General features: G+C 43.7%; 1 protein-coding gene across 2 annotated transcripts in view; it reads right to left on the bottom strand.

The window, feature by feature from the left end:
• Positions 1 to 10598: 10598 nt before the first annotated feature.
• Positions 10599 to 21447, bottom strand: part of STAC (SH3 and cysteine rich domain) — a 104917-nt gene continuing 94068 nt past the window's right edge. The window contains exons 9-11 of one of the 2 annotated variants that reach the window (XM_074945412.1): positions 20259 to 20310; positions 20024 to 20161; positions 10599 to 11042 (exon numbers count right to left, since the gene is read on the bottom strand). In XM_074945412.1, the coding sequence (XP_074801513.1) occupies positions 10944 to 11042; positions 20024 to 20161; positions 20259 to 20310 (289 nt within the window). In that variant the 3' untranslated portion in view covers positions 10599 to 10943. Of the gene's footprint in view, positions 11043 to 11152; positions 11374 to 20023; positions 20162 to 20258; positions 20311 to 21447 lie in introns of those variants that run through there. The other variant, XM_074945411.1, reaches the window with a different exon arrangement.

Consider the following 21447-nt stretch of genomic DNA (forward strand, 5'->3'; position numbering starts at 1 on the left):
GGGAGCTGACCTTGTTTGTGAAGACAGAGGCAAAAAAAGCATTGAGTACATTAGCTTTTTCCACATCCTCTGTCACTAGGTTGCCTCCCTCGTTCAGTAAGGGGCCCACACTCTCCTTGACTTTCTTCTTGTTGCTAACATACCTGAAGAAACCCTTCTTGTTACTCTTAACATCTCTTGCTAGCTGCAACTCCATGTGTGATTTGGCCTTCCTGATTTCACTCCTGCATGCCTGAGCAATATTTTTATACTCTTCCCTGGTCATTTGTCCAATCTTCCACTTCTTGTAAGCTTCTTTTTTGTGTGTAAGATCAGCAAGGATTTCACTGTTAAGCCACGCTGGTCCCCTGCCATATTTACTATTCTTTCTACACATCAGGATGGTTTGTCCCTGTAACCTCAATAAGGATTCTTTAAAATACAGCCAGCTCTCCTGGACTCTTTTTTTCCCCTCATGTTATTCTCCCAGGGGACACTGCCCAACAGTTCCCTGAGGTTGTCAAAGTCAGCTTGCTTGGGAGCCCTACACCGCAGATCAGGTTCTGGACATAATTAGCCACATTCACCTTTACACCACCCAGGCACTGCAAATTGACTTGAAAGCAAGTGTACCATGACACCCATTATAAGGCCCTTTAATTAAAGTGTAAAGGGGTCCTAGTGTAAATGAGAATTTGACCCAATGGTCTGTGCATTCATCACCTCTGTACTTGATTACTGTGGTTGTGGGATTCTGGGACTGACTGTGGGTGCAACGCTGAATCTCCAGCTTGTGCAGAATGCAGCTTTCTGCCTTGTCATGCACTTCACCTCTCTGCTATGCTGTCTCCACAGACTCTCCAGTTCGGTTTCATTGTCAGTCAGCTTTGGTCCCAATCTTCTTAGTCGTCATTGGGTCAGGACCTAGCTACATCCATTACCACCTCTCCATCCACAACTTGCCTAGCCAGCCGAAGTGCTGCTCAGAAAGCTTACAAAGCCCTGAACGACACGCATGAGAGTCGAAGATAGATTCTTCTCAGTCAGAGGCTTCAACTGTGGTTCAAGCTTCCAGAAGAGCTCAGACCAGTCCAGAGCCTGGCTGCTTTCAGACTGCAGGGCCCTCTTCTTCAACAAAGCAATTCCACCAGAAACAGCGCGATGAAGATTGATGGATGCTACAGAAAAGCCTGAGATGGACAAATATAATGTCCTGAGAAGATTCCCTTTTAATGGGCCACGTCTTTGGAACAATCAGACATCAGAAAGCATTTGAAGGACAAAGTCAAGGGGTTGCCTGTGCACGGTGTGCTCTGGAAGCACAACCTGTAGCCCTTACTATGACCTGCTTGCACTTGGCAGCGTGAGTAACGTGGCCATACTACGACTCCAAAAGGGCCGCTGAGGAGTCCCCCAGCTTGGGTGAGTCTCCAGCAGGTGTAGCCAGCTCTATACCGTCTCTTCTGGCTGTGGTGGCATAAGCAGCATGCTTAAGCACATGTGGCCAGAGCACACTGCAGTAGCGTAATGCCTGTCTGGCATAATGGCTCTGTGGGCCCTGAGGCTGTTCTAAGTTACCCTGGAAGCCAAATCAGCCAACAACAGAGCTAGGGATTGGGGCATGTGATCGGGGAGCCCCTCTTGCTCTCTGTCACCCTCAGTTATACTGAGCAGAGCTCTGGCATGGAGCAAGATCTAGTTAAAAGAAGGGGTGTTGCAACAGTAGGCTACTTAGACACGTTTAGCTGCTGAGGACTGCTTGGTCAACTGCATAAAAAGTGAAAAGCAGGGGGAAAGGGTGCCGTCGTCAATAGTTATGTAAGCACAAGACATGGATGTGTTGATCTCCAATTTGCAAGCATTGTACAACATTGCCTGCTGGGGAATGAATGTGAATGGCTCAGGAACTGCAGAACTGGCTTGCCAAGACCCAGGCGTCTGCTCTGGCATCTGGTCTGACAGCCGATGCATTACATTCATCTGTGGTGCACGCTGGTGGCGTTGTGCAGCAGGAGTGGTGGGGCAGGCAGCTTTTCAAGGAAGAATAAACCCAGTGGGGCTAATCGTGTGAGTCAATACTCTCCAGTGTGAGTCAGGATTATACAGCCCAGCCCACTGTGAGAGCGGAGACAAAATAGCCGTGCTGTACAGCCTGGCTTTGCTTGTAGTTGACTCTGACTGGGAACAGGAGCAGCAAACGTGGATTTATTTCTGAATATTCGTAGGTGCCATTAAAAAGCAGCCCATGCCACGTGTTAGCGTTTCACTTTGCCATAGTTTTGTTGGATTATTTCCTATCCCGAACCCAGGAAATCCAGCAGAAAAGTCACATACCACGGGGTAGCAAAGGCTGCTTTGTTTTTTAATGGCATGCATTCTCGGTCAGCCTTTCAGGTGCAGCCCTGGAATTTGCTGTAGTGGCACGGGTGCTCATTCCAGGGAAGATTTTGACCATCTCTGACAGAGCTGCATGAGGCACTGGGGGGCTGGAGTGTGCAAAGCTCTTCCCTGTCTTGCATGGCCTGCACAACAGCCTGTCCCGGTTGCAGTCTCTGTACTTGAAGGGAGGGCAGGAACTGCTCTTCTGTGTGCCCTTGTGGTGTCCCATCACCTCCACGAGGAGGGGAGAGGAGCCTAGTCTTGGCACAGGCTCATAGAACGAGCCAGGCATGCTCACAAGCTGGTGTGGTAGCAGGAACTCTCCTCTGGGTTCCTCAGAGATTTGAGCAGAATTCTCCCCCTCCCGCTGTGTGCCTGGAAACCCCACCCCTTTTCCTCCTGGGCCGAATGATTTGTCTGAACCCGAATGAAGGGCCGTTCACTTTGGCTCTCCAGCTCTTCATTGAAGAGACTGCCCGCAGGGTGTAAAGTCAGGGGTAGCTGTGGGAGCGCAAATGTCCTCTTCTTTGTACTGCAGTATGATGGGCTTTGCAGACCCCCTATGAACCCCTGTGGTGGGTGTTAGGCCAGAAAGAAAGGGCTGAAAAGGAGGCTGGCTAGGAAGAGATGTACAGTAATGGCCCTCATGTGGAAAGAAAAACTGGGCAGGAATCCAGAGATGAATAGGTCTGCTGCCTGATCAAGCCTCCCTGCAGGGGGAAGATAGGACCTGACGGGGACTACGTGGATGGACCTAGGACCTGCTGATGGTCGTAAGCCAGGCCACGGAAGAGGGTATGTCATCTGACAGGACAGAATGGGGATGGAGAGCTAAACCCAGAGGGCAGATGGACAAATAATCCCAGAGGGTCTGCGAATTACTCCGATCTGGGGCAAAGAGTCCTTTAGAGTGTGTGTTTTGAACTGAGACTCAAATCTCTGCTAGGGAATGAATTTTTTATGGTGATCTGACTGGAGGGCTGAGCCCCATCAATCACTGGAGTGGGTGGACACACACAGTAGGAGAAACTGAGGTAGAGAGCCTGCACCTGTGTCTCAAAGCCAGGAGGCATACCGAGGGTGATGGCCTGATCCTATACTGTAATACCAAGATACCACGCTACGGTAGATCCTCTTCATAGGAGGCAGTCCTGCTCTAAAGAGCTTAAAAGCTAAATCAGCAGGACAATGGGAGAGAGAAAGGGGCTAGTTTTTATTCCCATTTAGAAGAGGGGCACAGAGATTAAGGGTAAGATATTTAGGTGCCCAATGCTTAGGCCTCATTGGAAACAATGGTAGATGGGTGCCTAGGTGCTTTGGAAAATTCCATTAGGCACCTATCTGTATCCTCAGGTGCCTAAATACTTTTCAAAATCTGGTTCTAACTGAGTGGCCCATGGTCACACAGAGAGTCTGATGGAGCTGGAAATTGCACCCAGATCTCCTGGGCCCTAGCTCAGTGACTCAACCCCAAGCCCATCCTTCTCCATTTATGAGCAATCTTAAATGGTAAAGGCCTGATTCTGCCAGCTGCAGCACCTGACAAAGTGGCTAGTCCAGTTAGCACTATATTAATTTGGATGGCTGTTTATAAGATACATACCACATGTAATATTTATGTCCCTATAATGTCACCCTAGCCTCGCCCACCCTGCTATAAAATGACGTACCGGATGGCTGTTTGTAAGCATCAAGGGGTGTCATGTGATGAGTATGTGTGAATAACAGTCTGCTTGTATCTAATTTTACACACCATCCATTCCGGGCAAAGAATTCTGCTTCATTGGTGTCCATGTGGGCTAGTCAGGTCTGATTAACCTCACCGTATGAGATTAAAAACCAAACACAACACCTCCCAAATGACCGTAAAGTAGTGAATGCTAGTACATCACATCACTCTCCAGTGACTGGCTTCGCAAACGTGCTTCAACTGATGCTCAAGGCTCTTGTGCTGGAGTTTAGTCACTTCACATTGCAAACTACCTCAGCACAACCCAGAAAATTAAGGCGAGAAAAACAAAACTCCCTCCCTTCCCCCCAGGGTATTTCATCTCACATTTTGCTGCAATAGTGGGGACAAGGACATTCTCAGGATCCTTCAATAGGGCCATGCCAGTGACACAGAACTTGCCAAATGAGATGCAACATCATCAGCCTAAAAAAACCCACAACGAGGAATTTCTTGCAGTGACTTAGCTACTATCCACGAGGAGCACAGCCCTTGGCAAGGGGGCAAGAGGAAAACATACTGTTCATGCCTTGGAAACGTGGTCTGTGTCCCAAGTGTAATGAAGCATCCCTTTTTTTTTGTGGTCAGACATGCAGCCCTCTCCTGCTGCCTGCCCCTCTCCGTCTCAGATCAGCCCTATGCTCCTACTCAGCTTGCTGACCAGTGGCTGGTAGGGAAGGCATGCAGGACCTGTGTTTCAGGGAAATTGAGGTTCAAGATCGATTCGGTTTAGGGAAGAGGCTGATGCAGGCGTGCATAAGCGAAAGGACGCACCATCCAGGGCGAAGTGTCAGAGTCAGTGCAACCAAAACACGGATGGCTGGTGGGCTAACGGTGACTCAGGGCAGGCCCAGAGGTTTAATAGTAGTTGTGACAAATGGACCATGGCAGACAGACACAAGAACTGGCGGGTCTGCATATGGCTGTGTAATGTGTCATGAAGAGGGGCACACTGTGAAGTTGTGGGGCTGCCTGTTGCCATTTTAACTGTCAGTTTGTTAGTCATGTGGGGCCAAATCTAGTGCGTTCTCCAATGGGTGCAGCAGACCCCACCCCCAGCAGAAGAAATGTCATGCGTATGCTGCCGGGCCGGGCGGGAGGCCAGACAGGATTTAGCGGAGCCACCCAGCAATAGGCACTGCCTGTATAGCATATAGCTCAGTGCTAGGGTGGCTCCGGCATGGCGAAGGGGTAGGTGGGTGGGAAATTACTACTGTGCTGGGGATAGTAGGGGAAGAGTGGGTGCCAAAGAGCTGACGCTACATCTGGGGGTGGGCAGGGCAGGGGGTTGTCACTTCATCATCAGTGCTGGGTTGGAGGATTTGGGGGGGGCCTTGATTAATTTCATGTTGGCAACTGAGATATATATTTAGGCAGGCTATCCCGATTGTTTGTTTTGAGCTCTTATTGTTGGAGCTCATTACAGCTTGTTTTGATGCTAAAATAACCTTTATTTATGTGTCACTTCCCTTTGAGCATCAGGTATCAGTGGCCTAGCAGGATCCTTAGTTAGCTGGACCAATGGGCTGTTTCTGTCTCATTGATGTAGATTTTTCATATTGTGCCATTACCATAGCATCTGTGCATTGGACACTTTGTTTTGTTTAAATCCGTCAAGCCCCAACTGAAGAGAGATATTTTGAGTGTCTTGTTATAGTGAGAAAGCTCAGTTCAAGAGGTGAGTTTTACATATCGAGCTGACTGTGGTTCTAGGGTTGTGGTAAAATAACCTAATTGGGATGAGCTAGGGGGCATGCATTTTGGAAACGGAGAGTGTTTTGTTATGAATATGCCTACAATAGTGTACATTGGCGGCATCGATGTGCATTTTGTCTAATGCAGATCTCACCCTCTATCTCTTTAGCTTGCCAACTCAGGGTGCCACTTACCAGAGTATCTAGGTCCCAAAAACATTAAGAAAACCAGTCAATAAAGCAGGATGATAAAGGGATTATGCGCTTGCCATCCATTTGATGCTTGTGACTACAAAGGACTAATAGCATAAGACACGTAGTTAAATGTTGACTTGCAGCAACCCTGCTGTTCCAGCTCTGGGCCTCTTGCGAGCAGAGTCTGCCAAATGCTTATTCCCCAAGCACACTACCGATGGCTATATAAAGAATGGCTTTAAAAATAACACTTGTGTACTTCTTATCTTAGATGATCTTATTTTTGCTATGGAAAAAACTAAATGTGAGGAATTTGTTGACACATAGTCCCACTGGAAAACATTTAGGAGCCAGGCACTATGTGCTTCTCAAAATGCATTGCACACATCTTGATGATGATTTGTAACTCTATACAAAATGTATAAAATGAACTGGTTTGGTTGGTTTATGATTATAAATAAGCTAGTGAAGTATAGAATAATATACATGGTAATATCTTCCTTACCACCATCTATTCCAGATAGAATGAAAACTGACTTTTTGTGCATTTTCCCCCCACTTTCATTGATGTGCAAAAACACTTGTTTAAGCATGAGACAAACTTATGGAAAATATGTAAATAGTATGTCTTTCTATCGTGCATATGTGAATAAGCATACAGACAACCACCGTGTATCAGACCTGTGGTCCAGCCAGTCTGGTATTCTGTCTGACAGTGGCAAGGACCAGCTGCTTCAGAAAGTGTTGCAAGAAACCCTGCTGTAGGCAGATGTAGGCGTGATGGGTTTAGGGTGACCAGATAGCAAGTGTAAAAAATCGGCACAGGGGGTGGAGGGTAATAGGAGCCTATATAAGAAAAAGCCCCCCAGATCAGGACTTTCCCTATAAAATCAGGACATCTGGTCACCCTAGATGGGTTTGGGCTGTAAAACAGCGGTCTGAAAGAGCGGTAACATCTTTTCAATGACTACTGGTGAAATTCAAGCCCCGTTGAACTCAATGGGAGTTTTGCCATTGACTTCAGTGAAGCCAGGATTTATATGGTTAATTGAAATTGTTCCATTTCCTTTATATGAAGACTGATGAAGCGGGAGTGCTCTGTAAAACAGAGTTGTCTGTGTAAATAAATAGTTAATACATAAGGTGCTGTAGATGATTCTCAAGAAATATGCAGCATTGTTCCTGGGTTTTGCAGGACTAATAAAACTTCTTGTGCACAGTAAATGTTTTTTTGTGCATAGAGCTTTCCATGCAACTCTTAGGAATAGTATAAGCTGATCCCGAGCGAATTATTCTCTTAGCCCCTAATAACTAGAGATTGGTTTAGGCCCTGCAACATGAGGTTTTATATCCCTTCAAAACTCTTAAAAATATGTACTAGTATAATTCTGGATATCTTGTTATCCATACACGTCTAGTCTTCGCCTTAATTATAGCATGTGGCGATGAGTTCCACAATCTAATTGTGCATTGTAGAATACAGTTCCATAGGAGGTCACTGAGGCATAGAAGAATGAGTATAATGTAAAGGTGATAGTGGTCTATGTCTGAGATGCTGCATTACTCATGACTGGCAGTCCGTGATTGATGTAGCTTATCCCAAATCTGCACTGATAAAACAAAACCTTTATTCCACACTGCACCATCCTGTCTATACAACTATTTTACAGAAGAACTGTTTTTGAAATGTTTCAAAGGAAAAACGCCAGTGAGGGCAGGAGCAAGCCCTATAGGGTTTAAATGAAAGTATTCAACAGCTCCTGTTGCTGATGCCTGCAGTAAGTGCTCTGATATCTCTGCAATGATAAAATACCCATTGCAATGAAAAGATTGGAACACGTGTTCTCCTTCCAGACAGCTGTTGCATGTTCTTTATTAAGCAAAATATAAAATTAGATATGAACAACCCTTATCTCCTAAAATACAGTTTATCTGAGCAAGTGCCAGATAGGCCAGCCGCAATGATGGAGTGGACCGTTATCTGTTTATTAATGCAAATATCGATGATGAACTGCACATGGTAGAAAAAACTATGGAATGCCAATCTGAAATCAAAGTAAGGTCTCCAAAATTGATGACTGACGCGTTTAAGCAAGTGCCTGGCTTCAACCATATGATCCACTGGTTACTCTTCTGCTTAAAGCTAGGCACATGCATAAGCAACTTGCTGAATCAGGGACAAAATACACATGGAACAGTGACAGAAAAGGAAAAAGTAAAAATAACCATGAAAGCTTTTATTTAGAAAGCAGTGCTTGCTTCACCATGATGTAATCCACTTAGAGGTTTTTCAGTCACTTTATTATTTATTGCTTGGTATCAAAAGAAATCAAACTGACACTGATTAAAGGCCATTGTGAATTGTAGTTAATGTTCATATTCTTTGAATAGTATGATGCATGTTTTAGAGAGAAACTGAAATAATAAGAGGTTTCAGAGTAACAGCCGTGTTAGTCTGTATTCGCAAAAAGGAGTACTTGTGGCACCTTAGAGACTAACCAATTTATTTGAGCATGAGCTTTCGTGAGCTACAGCTCACTTCATCGAATGCACCTTAGAGACTAACCAATTTATTTGAGCATGAGCTTTCATGGGCTACAGCTCACTTCATCAGATGAAGTGAGCTGTAGCTCACGAAAGCTCATGCTCAAATAAATTGGTTAGTCTCTAAGGTGCCACAAGTACTCCTTTTCTTTTTTTGAAATAATAAGAGTGACAGTATGATGCAATCATGTAAACAAGAGCATATATGTATAGATTAAAACAGATTTCCCTAGTCTTATGCATAACAGGCTGGACCAAAGGAAGAAATAATTTTAGTTGTAACAGGCATCTGAGATTTTTTTAAAATTGGTGAATATCAAATAAAATCATGTTATAAAACAGGATGGATTAATAACATTTCTGCTGCTTTTCCTCTTGGTCTCTAAGCCATATCAGTATCTTCACTCCCCTGCAGGAGTTTTTTCAATACCTTGGAAAGTAAGCGGAGTTAAAGTAGTTCATTGTTTACACGGAAAAAGGCCATTTATATATCTTTGATCTCCCCACTGAACAATATCTGAAATGACATGGGATTTGTTTACATTACATTAGCTATGAAGAAAAATGGTTCAGCAGCAGACACTACCACAATAATGAGAGCCAGACGAGCGCTACAATGTCTGGCTCTGATCTTGCACACTGGGTGGACCTCTGAGGCTGAATGGAACCCCGTTATCCGCAGGAAGGCTCTGCAGGGACAGGACCAGGGCTTATGGATACAGATTCACAATTCTGCAGTGTGTGATTGCAGGATTGTGTGGTTCAGCCCATTTTAGAGAGTGTGGCCACATATGAAGTTCAGATGCAGATCTGAAACTTCTCCTTTGTATGGGAATATGTGGATTTAGGCTTTTGATTTGGGTCTACCTCTAGTAGTAATCATAGGTGCTAAGTGGAACTAGGGGTGCTGCCGTACCCCCTGGCTTGAAGTGGATTCCATTATATACAGGGTTTACAGTTTGGTTCAATGGGTCTCAGCACCCCCACTATAAAAATTGTTCCAGCACCCCTGGTAGTAATATAGAGTAGGGTTCTGTCACAGGCTGGACAACAAAAGCAAGAACTTAAGTGGAAAATATTATGAGCCCAATAGACCAAGGCCCTGATGCTGCAATCTGATCTGCACTGGCAGACTCTAATACCTGCACAGAGACCATTGGAGGAGTTCATATGTACAGAACAGATTACAAGACTGGGGCCTACATGACACAATCAATAGGCCAAACATTGTCCTAACAGTCACCTCTTGCAACCTCACTGGCATCAGTAGGGTTTGCATGTGTGTGTGAAGGCAGAATTTAGCTTAGTCTGATTCCTAAAAGCTCCCGTCTAGTCAATGAAGCAAGAGACTTCATGTTAATATAATTAAATGATACCTTAGTTTATTTCTCTCTCTCTCACTGATCCCGGAATGGGAGGATTCCTGGCTTCACCATCAATTACTCCAATTCTTTACTAGCGTTTGCACTCTAGAAGGGGCTTGGTTGGCCATCTACTACTTATAAACAGGCTCAATATATAAAATCTCTTCAAATTTAATACTCCGGAAAAATAGAAAACTTTTCAAGCATGGGGCTCTCACTCAGCTCTGTATTTCTGACACTTCCTCTGCCACCAGGTAAAGGAACAGGGATCACTGAGGAATACTTCTAGCCTGGCCTTCTGAACAGGAGGGACTTTAAATTTGTCAGCTACCAGAGCAGCTGTTACATCCAACATGTGCCAAGAGTTTTGTTTGTATACAAAGAAAGCAAAGGACGTAGAAGTTGGCCGCTCTTTTGTACAGTCCAAGCATAGAGAAAGAGAAAGTCGTTGGCGTCCAGACAACGGTGCATTAACGTCTCGGGCTGACGTTTACACAGTGCCTCCAAACTGCTTTGTTATGAGACTTGACATCAGGATTAAACGCTCTGCTGATTGGCTAGTACTGTGGACAAAACTCTAGAATCATAGTCACACTTTACTACAAGATCAGACCGTTCTACAAGGACAGTTTGACCCTCCCCCCCCCCCCCCCCGAAATCACACTTTAAACAAAAACGCACTCCAACAGTTTTTTTTAAGACAGATGAACAGGTATGAGGTTAATCTTTCAGAACAGCTGTCTGTCTGTCTCCATCAGGATAATTAATAGCCATCTTGCACTGGAAATGAGCTAGTCCAGCCATTTCTTACCTTATTCCTTTTTACTTTCCTTGGCCCCTTTTCCCCCTGGAGGTTTCCTGATATATTCTTTTAATCAACCCTCTTATCTTTTTATTTCTTGTTGCTGTAACAGTCTAAGTGTCCTTTTTTGTTGCTGCGGTCATCTCACTAGTCCCTGATCATCTGCAAGACGGCCCAGCGGGGTTGACACAGTGTGAGATGAGGCAGACAGGCATTGCCAGCAAAGCTTTCCTACTGCAGTAAGTGCAGTGCTGAAATCAGATGATTTCTAAGATGTCTAGGGGGACAAAGCCTTTCTTCTTCCCACAGTAAACTTTGATAAAGCCATTGTGTTCCTTTTCAGAAGTCACGCAGATCTGAAGTTAAAGAGGGGGAGAAATATTCAGATAAACAGCCACTTTATTCCACGAGCGAGTACTTACTGTGTGGGGGAGACTTGTGCTTATAAAGCCTGTATATAGAGCTGTCCCCTTTATATTTGAACTCCAAATGGAAGAAACTCCACCTCCACATATAAAGTGATGAAGGGTTTCCTTTTGAAGTGCCAGTATACACCTGCAGTTTTCTCTGACATCAGTGGGAAGTGTCTTCGATCAAGGATTTTGAAGCAGGAACTATCACTGTGTGTGTGATTGTATAGCGTCTATGACAGTGGGAGCCAGTCATGAGGGAAGCATCTGGACTCTCCTACAATAGTAAGGTTAAATAATATATTCTCTGAGGTGACTAGTGATTTTAGGTAGTGTAGTTTTAGAGGGCCCAGCTTGAGACACCTTTAAGAGGCCTGCCTTTTACACATTACTCAGCAGCTGTCTTCTAAAACTCAGGCCCTATACAGTTTATCAACTGGGCAAGCAACAAACAAACAAAGCACCCCAAATCACTTTCAGAAATGTAAGCCAACGGTGAACAATGTGGCACTAAGGGTCTGAATACTTCCAGCAAACAAGCTATTGAAATCAAACAGCATTCTAAAGTTGGGCATAAAACAGATGCATCCGCGGTGATGTGGGGCACTGAACAGTATCTCTCATGGACTCTTGCATCCTTGATGCCATGCCAGGTGAACAATCACTTCATGGTGTTGTCTCTGTACAGGGGAGAATATGCTGCCAGTATGTGCGATATTTAGTTACTCAGAGGACCTGCAACAGACACATGGCCCTAAAATATATCTAATTGCATAATTTTCAGCTGGATGATGATTTATATTTATTACAGTAGTACCTAAATGCCTCATCTTAGATTAAGGCCCAATTCTGGTAGGTATTCTACATCGGTAGAGGCTCAGATCCTCGAAGATATTTAGATGCCTAACTTCTAATGGGCATAATTCTTCCTGGGTCAAAGAAAATCACTTATTCACATACTCAAAAAATTCTCATTTCATCCTCCTCTGCAATAACTGAACAAGGGCAAGGTGGGCTTTCAAAAGGTTTTTGATCTTGCTGCTGATTCCCTTCAGAGCTCCCACTGCTGTCAATGGTAACACCCTCTATGAAACTGTGGGTTTCAGAATAGCAGCCGTGTTAGTCTGTATTTGCATCATGAAAGCTTCTGCTCAAATAAATTTGTTAGTCTCTAAGGTGCCACAAGTCCTCCTTTTCTTTTTCTGAAACTGTGGCAGATTTAGCGCCTAATTAGGTGGGAGGATATAGTTTCATAGAGATAAAGAGAGCATTAGGTCACCTATTCTGGCCTCCTGTATATAACAGGCCATTAAATTTCATCCAGTTACCCCTGTGTTGAACCTAGTAACTCGGATTAGACTAAAGCATTTTAGTCCTCAGACTAAAATGTTTTGTGCCCTACTGAGATTTCACCAGCACCCCAAGCCCCCTGCAGGGGCAGAGAAATGATTAGGTAGGATAGACCCAAATGATCCTAGCAGGTGAACCACACTCCATGCCACAGAGAAAGGCGAGAAAAATCTAAGGTCCCTGAAAATCTGAGCTTGGGGAAAAAAATTTCTTTCCAACCCCAGATCTGGTGATCAGTTGGACCCTCAGCCCATGAACAAGATATTCCAGCCAGGCCTCTAAGAAAGAGCCTCTATCACCTCAGAACACCAGTACACCCTGTCCAGTGGCCTGTCTTCAGCTGTGGTCAATCCCTGATGCTTCAGAGGAAGGCAATAAAGCAAAGACAGAATACATCTGGCCAATTGTGCATTGGGGAAAAATATTCCTTCCTAATCCCTGTAAGGGACTGCCTGTCCAAATTACATGTCTCTTGCAAGCTTGTGATACTCTAGGCCTTACTTGTGGGAGCCTCCAGCTGGCACTCTGCTGCCCGTTTCCAGTGAATAGGATGTATTGAGGCAGAAATGGGCACACTGTGCCCTGGCAATCCCTTGCCAGACATCAGGTCTAAGGAGGCTGTAGCAGCTGCCAGAACTTAAATCAGGAGCTACAAGTTGTGCAGCGGGCCAGATCAACCCCTAGCATCTTCAGGGACTGTGGGAATGCAAAGGTGGTTTTAAGCTGTTTTTTTCCTTCCTTCACCTCTCGGGGGGTCCTGCATGGACCAGAGCTTGGCCAGCTTCAAGCATTGGCTGCAAGCTGTAATCCTTGGACCTGATTCTTATCTTGCTCAGGGGTAAATCAGGAGTAACTCTGTTAAAGCACTGTAAAAGGCATCTACATTAATGGAGACTGAAGCCCCTTATTGCTAACAGCTGTCACATTCGATTGGGACCCTGCACAGTGCCTCAGCTGCTACGTGGAACTATTGCAGCTGATAAATGCAAAACAATATTGTGGCTGGGGGGGGGGGCAGGGGAAGAGAGTGAGAGACTGTTGGGCACTTACAGCTTGCTGTATCAAATTCAAATCTGCTTAAAATGGCACCTACTCATGCTGACATGTTCATGCATGGGAGGCTGCCATACTGCCAAAGCCAGGGAGCAGCTGGGAAGCAACTCCCCAAGAAATTAGCAATACAGACACTGAAAACCTGCCGCGAGTTCATGAGGTTAGAAAGGGTGTAAGTGCCCATTTCTCAGGCTACGTCTAAGATAGCGGGTGGTCCGAGGAGAGAACTGGAGGCAGAAAACACGATCTAATATTAGAAAGTCACGTCCCAATTCTTTGTTTCCGTTCTATTTAAAAAAAAAATTGCTGGGATCCTGACTGTTCCCTGAACTTGGCAACATATTCTGACCCTGAAGAATTCTTGTCCATCACTTTCCTCTTAACAGATGGGCAAGATGAATGATTTGGAAACGAACGATCTTTTAAACTGCACTGTTTATTAATAGTCTCCAAATCACATGAGTCCTAGACTTTGCATTTTGCCATCAGAGCAAAAGCCCCAAGTGGAAAATGCCCTTTGTCCAGCAGCAACTCTGAGCTTTTGCTGATTTTCACTGCTGTCTCTTATTTTCACCCCAGAATGTTCCCCTGGCTCCTGCACGTCTTAAAATACCATTTCTCATTGCCATGCCACGCCTTGGTTTCCATTGAATCGTAATTTGGATACAAACTCACTATAGTTTCTTGCAGGAATTTAGAACTTTGGAGAGGTATCAGATTGACAGTCCTGGAGGCTCATGCCCTCGATTTATCTGTAAAACTGGTGCGGCCGTGTCCGCGTCCCTACGTTGTCTTGCCAATGCACTTCAATCCTGGCCTGAAATCACCAACTCTGTGGACCGAAGGAGGGTAGTTCAATCGCCCCATTCATTCTTTTTGCTTCTTGATTGAAACTGCCTGCCAGGATGCCTTTTGTGGTGATGTATTTTGTGCCCACTAGCTCCCTAGCATTTGGACTGATAGCACCCGCTCGTTTCACACAGGTTACCAAAGAACGTTCAGATGGTAATGACTACCCACCGGGCTAGACTGAATCACTAACAGACTAATGCAAGGCTACAGAGTCTATTCTCAATCCTCTGTATTAGCCAGTCCCTTTAATACAACAGGGACACAGATTTCAAGTTGCCAAGACATTGATAACTTCAGTTCCAGAAACGGCCTGGAGGAAGATCTGCCCTCCACCGATCTGAGGGAAGTTAGTTTGGCCTAAATTTTCAAACATAATTAGTGTTTTTTTGGGGGGGGAATCTTAATTTTAGGTTCCTGAGATACCTTAAAGGGGCCTGGTTTTCAGACAGTGCTGAGCAACTATCAAGTGAAAATCAGGCCCCTTTACAATATTTCAGGATGGGAACTCAAGAACTGTGCTACCTAAAATCACTAGTTAGTTTGGAAAATGTAGGCGTCTGTGTTTTGGGGCTAGGCTGGGAGCATGCTCCATGGGTTTCAGTGTGCTTAGGGACAGCAAAGCCTAAAGCTGGGTTAGTACAAGGCCCTTAGATTCTATCCAGTTATTGGACTTGGGTGCTATAACAGCATGTCAGTACAATATTGCTATGTAGCAGTGTCAAGTTATAAGCACAGACTCTAGTTCTCTAGTTGTAGCAATGGCTCTTTCCTGGGAGGTTCTTTATGTAACAGAAACAATTTACAGGGCCGTGTTTTGATAAATGCATCGATCCTTCTGCTTGGTTTTTCTCTCTCTAAGTACTCCTCTGTGATTTGCTGCACTGTACACTATGGAAAATTACAACTCCCCTTTTTGAAGGCATCTGCTTATCCAAGAAGCAAAGGACTGGATGAAAGGCATGACTTTTAGCCTTGGGTGTGAATTTCTTTGCCGGCTTGGACCTTTTGGATTACAGTAGTTCAACTTTTTCTGAAGCACAGGGGACCAGATCCTCAGCTCATATAAAATGGTGTAGCTCTATAGACTTCAATGGAGCTACTCCAATTTACAGGAGCTGCCCATCTGGCTCAAGGCTTTTTTCCCCAGTGTTCATTTCCTTTGTTTTAAATAGGAAATTAGGGAGAATAATAAACAGAGATTCAAAACAATAGATTATTCTGAGTCCTTTAAAGGCCATTGTGGTCAAAATGTAAATGTTATTTTTCAAACATAGATTGCATAGTGATATATATTTAGATATGTTTCAAGATGCAGATTTCTTTTTTTGAGCAGAGGTTCACTTAAGACCTGCTAAGGTATAAGGGGAAGGCTGCAGAATGTGTTTTATTGAACTGATATGCTGGGTCAGACATTTCAGGCTAGAGAAAGATTTTCACATCCAGCTGAGGACACAGTCTCAAATGGGAAAAGTTACACAACTAGGGTCGTGCAAGAGTTTTGTTTCAAAATCAGAAAAGCTGCAAAGTTGTCTAGCTTTGGTTTCAAACTCAAAAATAAGAGCCTGCTCTTACTCTCCTGAAATCAACAGCAAAATTCACGTTTTATTCTAGAAGGTAATATCTTTTATTGGACCAGCTTCTCTCACCCACAGAAGTTAGTCCAATAAAAGATGGTATCTCACTCACCTTGTCTCTCTAATAGCCTGGGCTACAACACTGCATGCAAATTTTTTTTCTAGGAGGCGCAAAGTTGAGCCCTATACAGAAATTTTTCTTCTGAACCAGTTTCAACCCACACAAGCCTGTCACTGTACCCTAGCATGAAAAATGTTGATGTCTTTGAAGAATGCTTTTTTCCCAGGCTGAGTTTCATCTTTCATAATGAATTTTTCAAGAGCTCTTATGTTAAGTGGAACCCTTACATAATGCAAGAGACGGAGGAGCAAAATGTGCTGTTTCCCTTCTCCCCCTTAGCGTCAGTCTACACAGCCCACAGAAGCAGGCCTCCCAGCCCAAATCTACAGACTCCGGCTAGAGTGGCTTGCCCTAGATTCTAAAAAATAGTGATGTAGACGGTGCTTTGAAGTTGTGGCTTGGGCTGGGGCTCAGGCTCTAGCACCCACCCCACTCCCTCGGTTTCAGAGCTCAAACTCCAGCTCAAGCTGCAACGTCAACATGCTGTCTATACAGCAATTTTTAGAGTGCTAGCACGAGCCCTGCTAGCCTGAGTCTGTTGATCTAAGCTCAGAGGCCCGCTTCTGCGGGCTGTGGAGACATACTCTTAGCATCAGCTTTACCACAAAGGTTTGGATGAACCTGAAACTCAAAGTGTTTGAAACCATGCAAAACAAAGACACAGGCAGACATGCCCAGGGTGCCTATGATACTGAAAACCTCTTCGCCTGTATTTGAAAATAGCCTGTATTTTTGCCTATTATCATGAATTTTTGCTCCCGATTTGATATAATATTTTGAATACAAAAATTTCCTCATTTTCTGCACCAAGCACTTTATGGTTTGTATATTCTCTTCCTGATGTGCATACATAACACCCATTAACATGGCAGGGAGTTATGTCGAAGCATCAACAGGAGCATCCTGCAGTATGAAAGCCCTTGGTGACAAGCACTGTATTCGAAAATGAGAAGCTCACATTAAACTCAATGGGCCAGGTCTCTGTTTTTTGGTTTTTTTTTAAAAGTTCAATGACTCAGACTTGTGCCAGTTAAGTACAGCCCTGTGTGGGGGTCAGACCACCTCAGGGATAGTCCCAGGATGGCGAGAGGGATTCCTGGAGGAATTGTGACAGAATGACCCTTGTGCAGTTGTGCATTCCTTGCACCTCCCCTCCTGCATCTCCCTGAAGTGGCTGGTCATAATTTGACCCCCTACATTTATTGCTTCGTTAGATTTTGTTCACAGTCTCTACACCTTTCCCCCAGATCCCTCTGCATTTACTTGTTCACTCTGCCTGAGCTCTGTGCTATTTTCCGTTGAACATGTTTTCTCCCTCTTCACTCCCTTTCCCCCAGCTTGTCCTAAGCAGACAGAGAACCCCATAGCATTCAGGTTGAACTTCAGTGTTTGCATGGGTTTGGAATTAAGCAAGACGAGTTTGCTTGTCCTTACTAAAAGGGAACGAAGGGGTTGACAGACAGGACGAATTAGTCCACCTCTATTCACCTCATATATTGAATTGAAACAATGAGCTGCTCCTGATGGTAGCTCCCATGCACTCCTATTGTGAAAGAAGGACAATAGGATGGTTTCATGTTTAGAGACAAGTGCCTGACTTTATATCGGACCTTTTAGAAATAATAGTTTGATGGGAAATGATACAATAAAATTGATCCATAGCATTTACAATGGTAGTCATGTTAACGGACAGGATATCATGTGTTTAACATTATAATCTGATTTAATCGCACAAATCATCTGTCAATCTACCTTCATGTTGACACATCAAATTCCCCAGGGTAGATTCCCCACTCCCTTCCCCCTTACCTAGTAATTTACACCAGTGCAAAGTGGTATAAACCCCTCCTATCCTGACTGGATCATGTTTTTTATCCTTTTGTGCAGATGAAAATAACCACACAAGGTGCAGGGCAGTGGAAAATCAGGATCACAGCGAAGACATTTGCATTAATTTACTGTGATGGTAAAATACTTCATGCAGCTCATCTCACTTTAACAGCTTCAGCGCTGCCTAATGTACTTGCTGCAGGAGGGCAGTCAAACTATATAATCTGAGTACTGCTCTTCCAATGTCTTATTTACAGGAATGATGTTGCCACAAAATGTTAGCACTTAGACATTCTTCTACATCAAAGGGGTGAAATATCCTAACTCACCATCAAACTGAAGTGCTAACAAATGTCACAAGCAAATGCTACATTAAAGAAACATTAGGGGCCAAATCTTACGCTGACCTAGACCCCCCCCCCCATTCAACCACATTAAGATCAGTGGCATTGCAGAGTGCAAGTCAGCACAGAATTTAGCCCCTAGGGATATGAGATGTGGTGCAAATCTCCGAAGGAAAGAAAAAGCCCCATGAAGAGGGGAAAATAATTAGCTTTAACAGGATACACTGAGAAAGATTTCAAGCTGATGTCCATTCGCATCAGAGAACCTTGACTATATTTTCTCCCTTAGTTGTTCGTTGCCTTAGTTATGTTACTGTGTTTGTCACAGTGTTGATGTTCTTTTAATGTAGAATGGGCCAGATTCTGCTTTCATTTACACCAGTGCAATCCCATAGAAGCCCTCCATTGACTTCAACTGGATTCATTCAGTGTTCAGGAAAAGTAATTATAAAACCAAATGTGAAATAAGAACACACCAAAGGCATATCCCCAGATGGAAGATATGCCCATCATTTTGTGTGCACATTTAAAAACAACATTAAAGAGGAAGATTTGATCAAAGACCTTCAGAGTGAATAGCTTGTGAGAGTCCAAACTGATGTACAGTAAACATTTGAAACAGGGGTGTTTTTAATTTTTTAAAAAAATTTAGTGTGTAGCAATGAGGGGGAAAGAGAGGCACAAGGAGTTATGGAATGAGAAGGCATTTAAAATGATAATTAAAAGATCTCTAAGGATGTTGTTATCTTAACTCTGCTCCCTTTGAAGTCAAGCCTTTGGGAATTGGCATCCGTGGGAGCAAGGTCAGGCCCAATGCAAAGCAGTTTTGAAAATCCCATCCTGAATTATTTGGAAGCCTCTAGTTGTTCACATATTGTCCCATGTATCAGCATTCCCATCACTATTACCCTCAGCCTCCCCTCCCCTCCTTTTGTCTGTTAAACACATTTGTTGAGTCTTGTCTTAAATTAAGCCCCAGTTCTGCAACAAACTTATATATGTGCTTAACTTTATGTATTGTTTGTTGACCCATCTGAAGTCACTAGGACAATTCACAGTCTGTAAAATTAACCATGTCCATAAATCTTTGTGGGATTGAGGATTTAGACCATAAACTCTTTGAGGCACAGTCTGTCTTCTCAGTGTTTGTTACAGCTGGTCAGAATTTTCTGAAAACATTTTTTCAGTGGAAAAATGTTGATTTGTCAAAACCGAAACTGTTTGTGGGAAAGGGTTGGTTTTCATAAATCTCCTGATTATTATTATTTTTTTAAGTTTATAAATGGTTGAAACACCTTGTTTTGAAATTGTCAACACAAAGAGTTTCATTTTCTGGTTCAGAATTACGGTTTTGACATTTTTGAGTTAGTTTATATTAAATAAAGGATTAAAAAGGCCAATATAAATGAAATGTATCAAAATTATTGAAAGGAAACATTTAGATCAGCCTGATCTGACTTTTGTTTCCAGACATGTTCATGCAAATTTTTGACATTTTGATTTTTCAGCCTGAGTTGGCATCTGAAGAAATTTTAAAATCTTGAAAGCTATCAGGGGATGAAAAAAAAACAGTTTCATACAAAGCTCTAGTGTACATACCATGCGGCCATGATCCTGACTCTGCACTAGGTATTACCACAATACAAATAATATTTACTGAAAAAAATACTATGTGCTGTGAAAGAGTCTCCTCATGGTTTCTTTGCACACCGAAAACTTCTAATGAAGTCAAGCAGATTACTGGGTACACAAGGAATGCAGAACTATGCCCTTAATGTACAGTAAATGGTGTACTTCACTTACTTGGTTCTCTTTCAGAGTAATCTGTCCTTGCTCCTTGCATCCAATAAATGTTCTGACACACTTGAAAATCTTTTCGTCTTGTTGCACTCTCTGAACAAAATTAGCGGGGAAAAATCCTATTCTGTCCTCAATTCTCCCCTATGGAGCAAGCACATTGACAGAAGAATGACCTTCATACTTATCATAAATACCATTCATTTATTTTGTTAAAGGATATAGAGTATTTGGCTCGTACCTTCCACCAGTCTTCATTAGAATCTTCCAGGAGTGTGATCATATCACCTGGTCTATAATTAGAAAAGACAGATGTCGGGAATTTCGATTAAGATGTGTCTTAATTGCAACAGCACATCAACATTCATAGTGAAATTCTCCTAGAAGTGTAACCCAACCTTGGTCATTATATCTGATTAATCACTACATGTGGATCCATGAAGCAATGAGAACTTCCTAAGTCAGATATGAGCACAGAAGCAAAATTTCCATCTTCCAGGTGAGAGAGGGTCAAACTCTGCTCTCAGTTATACAAGTGCAAAGCTCAGTGACGCTAACGTGGTTGTACCATTGTAACTGGGTGCAAAATTTGTCCCATTGAATTCTCCTGTGTATTTTGATGCCAAGGCAGCGCTATCAGGTCCCAAATGGCTCTGCTGATACTCCCATAAGCTGTAACATTTTTTACCTGCAGCTGAGTGGAGACACAATGAAGTCAGTGGCGCCGTGCTGATAAATATCAGCTGAGGATTTGGCCCTGTGTTTTTTGCACTGGCTCACATTAGAGGTAGTTTGGCAGGGTACAATACCAGGCTGAACACCCTGAGGTATTTTGTCTCAAGCATAATCTCTGGCCCAGCAACCTGATGCATGGCAAGGGAGAGCGCGTGTAACATCAGTCTTCTCCTTCCTGCAGCCATGGACTGGTGAGGGTTGCATTAGGTGGAAGTTGGGGGGCACATGGCCATGACCCCCATTTTCCCCCAGCTCCTTTGGTGTAATTTGTACCCATAGGGCTAAAAGGGAGGAGTTCCTGTGCTCTCTAGAGTGGAAGGACTATTATTGTGCCTGGCTAATGCAGGCACTTGGCAGAGAGAAGGCTCCTGCAGCCCTCCCCCAACTTCATCCATTCTAGGGCCAGACACAATATGGCCCTGAGGTTTGATCCACACAGTCTGAGCCCTATTCCCATTCAGTTTTGCTACTGACTTCAACAGGAGCAGTAAAGGGCTGTGAAAGTGGTGGGTAATATATTAAACCAAATTTCACCATACCTCAGCAATCATAACCCGACATCCCAGTTTAGAATACACAATCTCCACCGTTCCTTTTTATAGAAAGATCTTTGTAGTAAAATGAAAAATCCTGTGTGATGTACTTTGCTTCCAATTTAGTCTGAAACTGCTTAGAAATACCTATTTGTACCAGGG

This window comes from Natator depressus, chromosome 2, assembly GCF_965152275.1.
Source record: "Natator depressus isolate rNatDep1 chromosome 2, rNatDep2.hap1, whole genome shotgun sequence".
In the NCBI taxonomy this organism is placed as follows: domain Eukaryota; kingdom Metazoa; phylum Chordata; order Testudines; family Cheloniidae; genus Natator; species Natator depressus.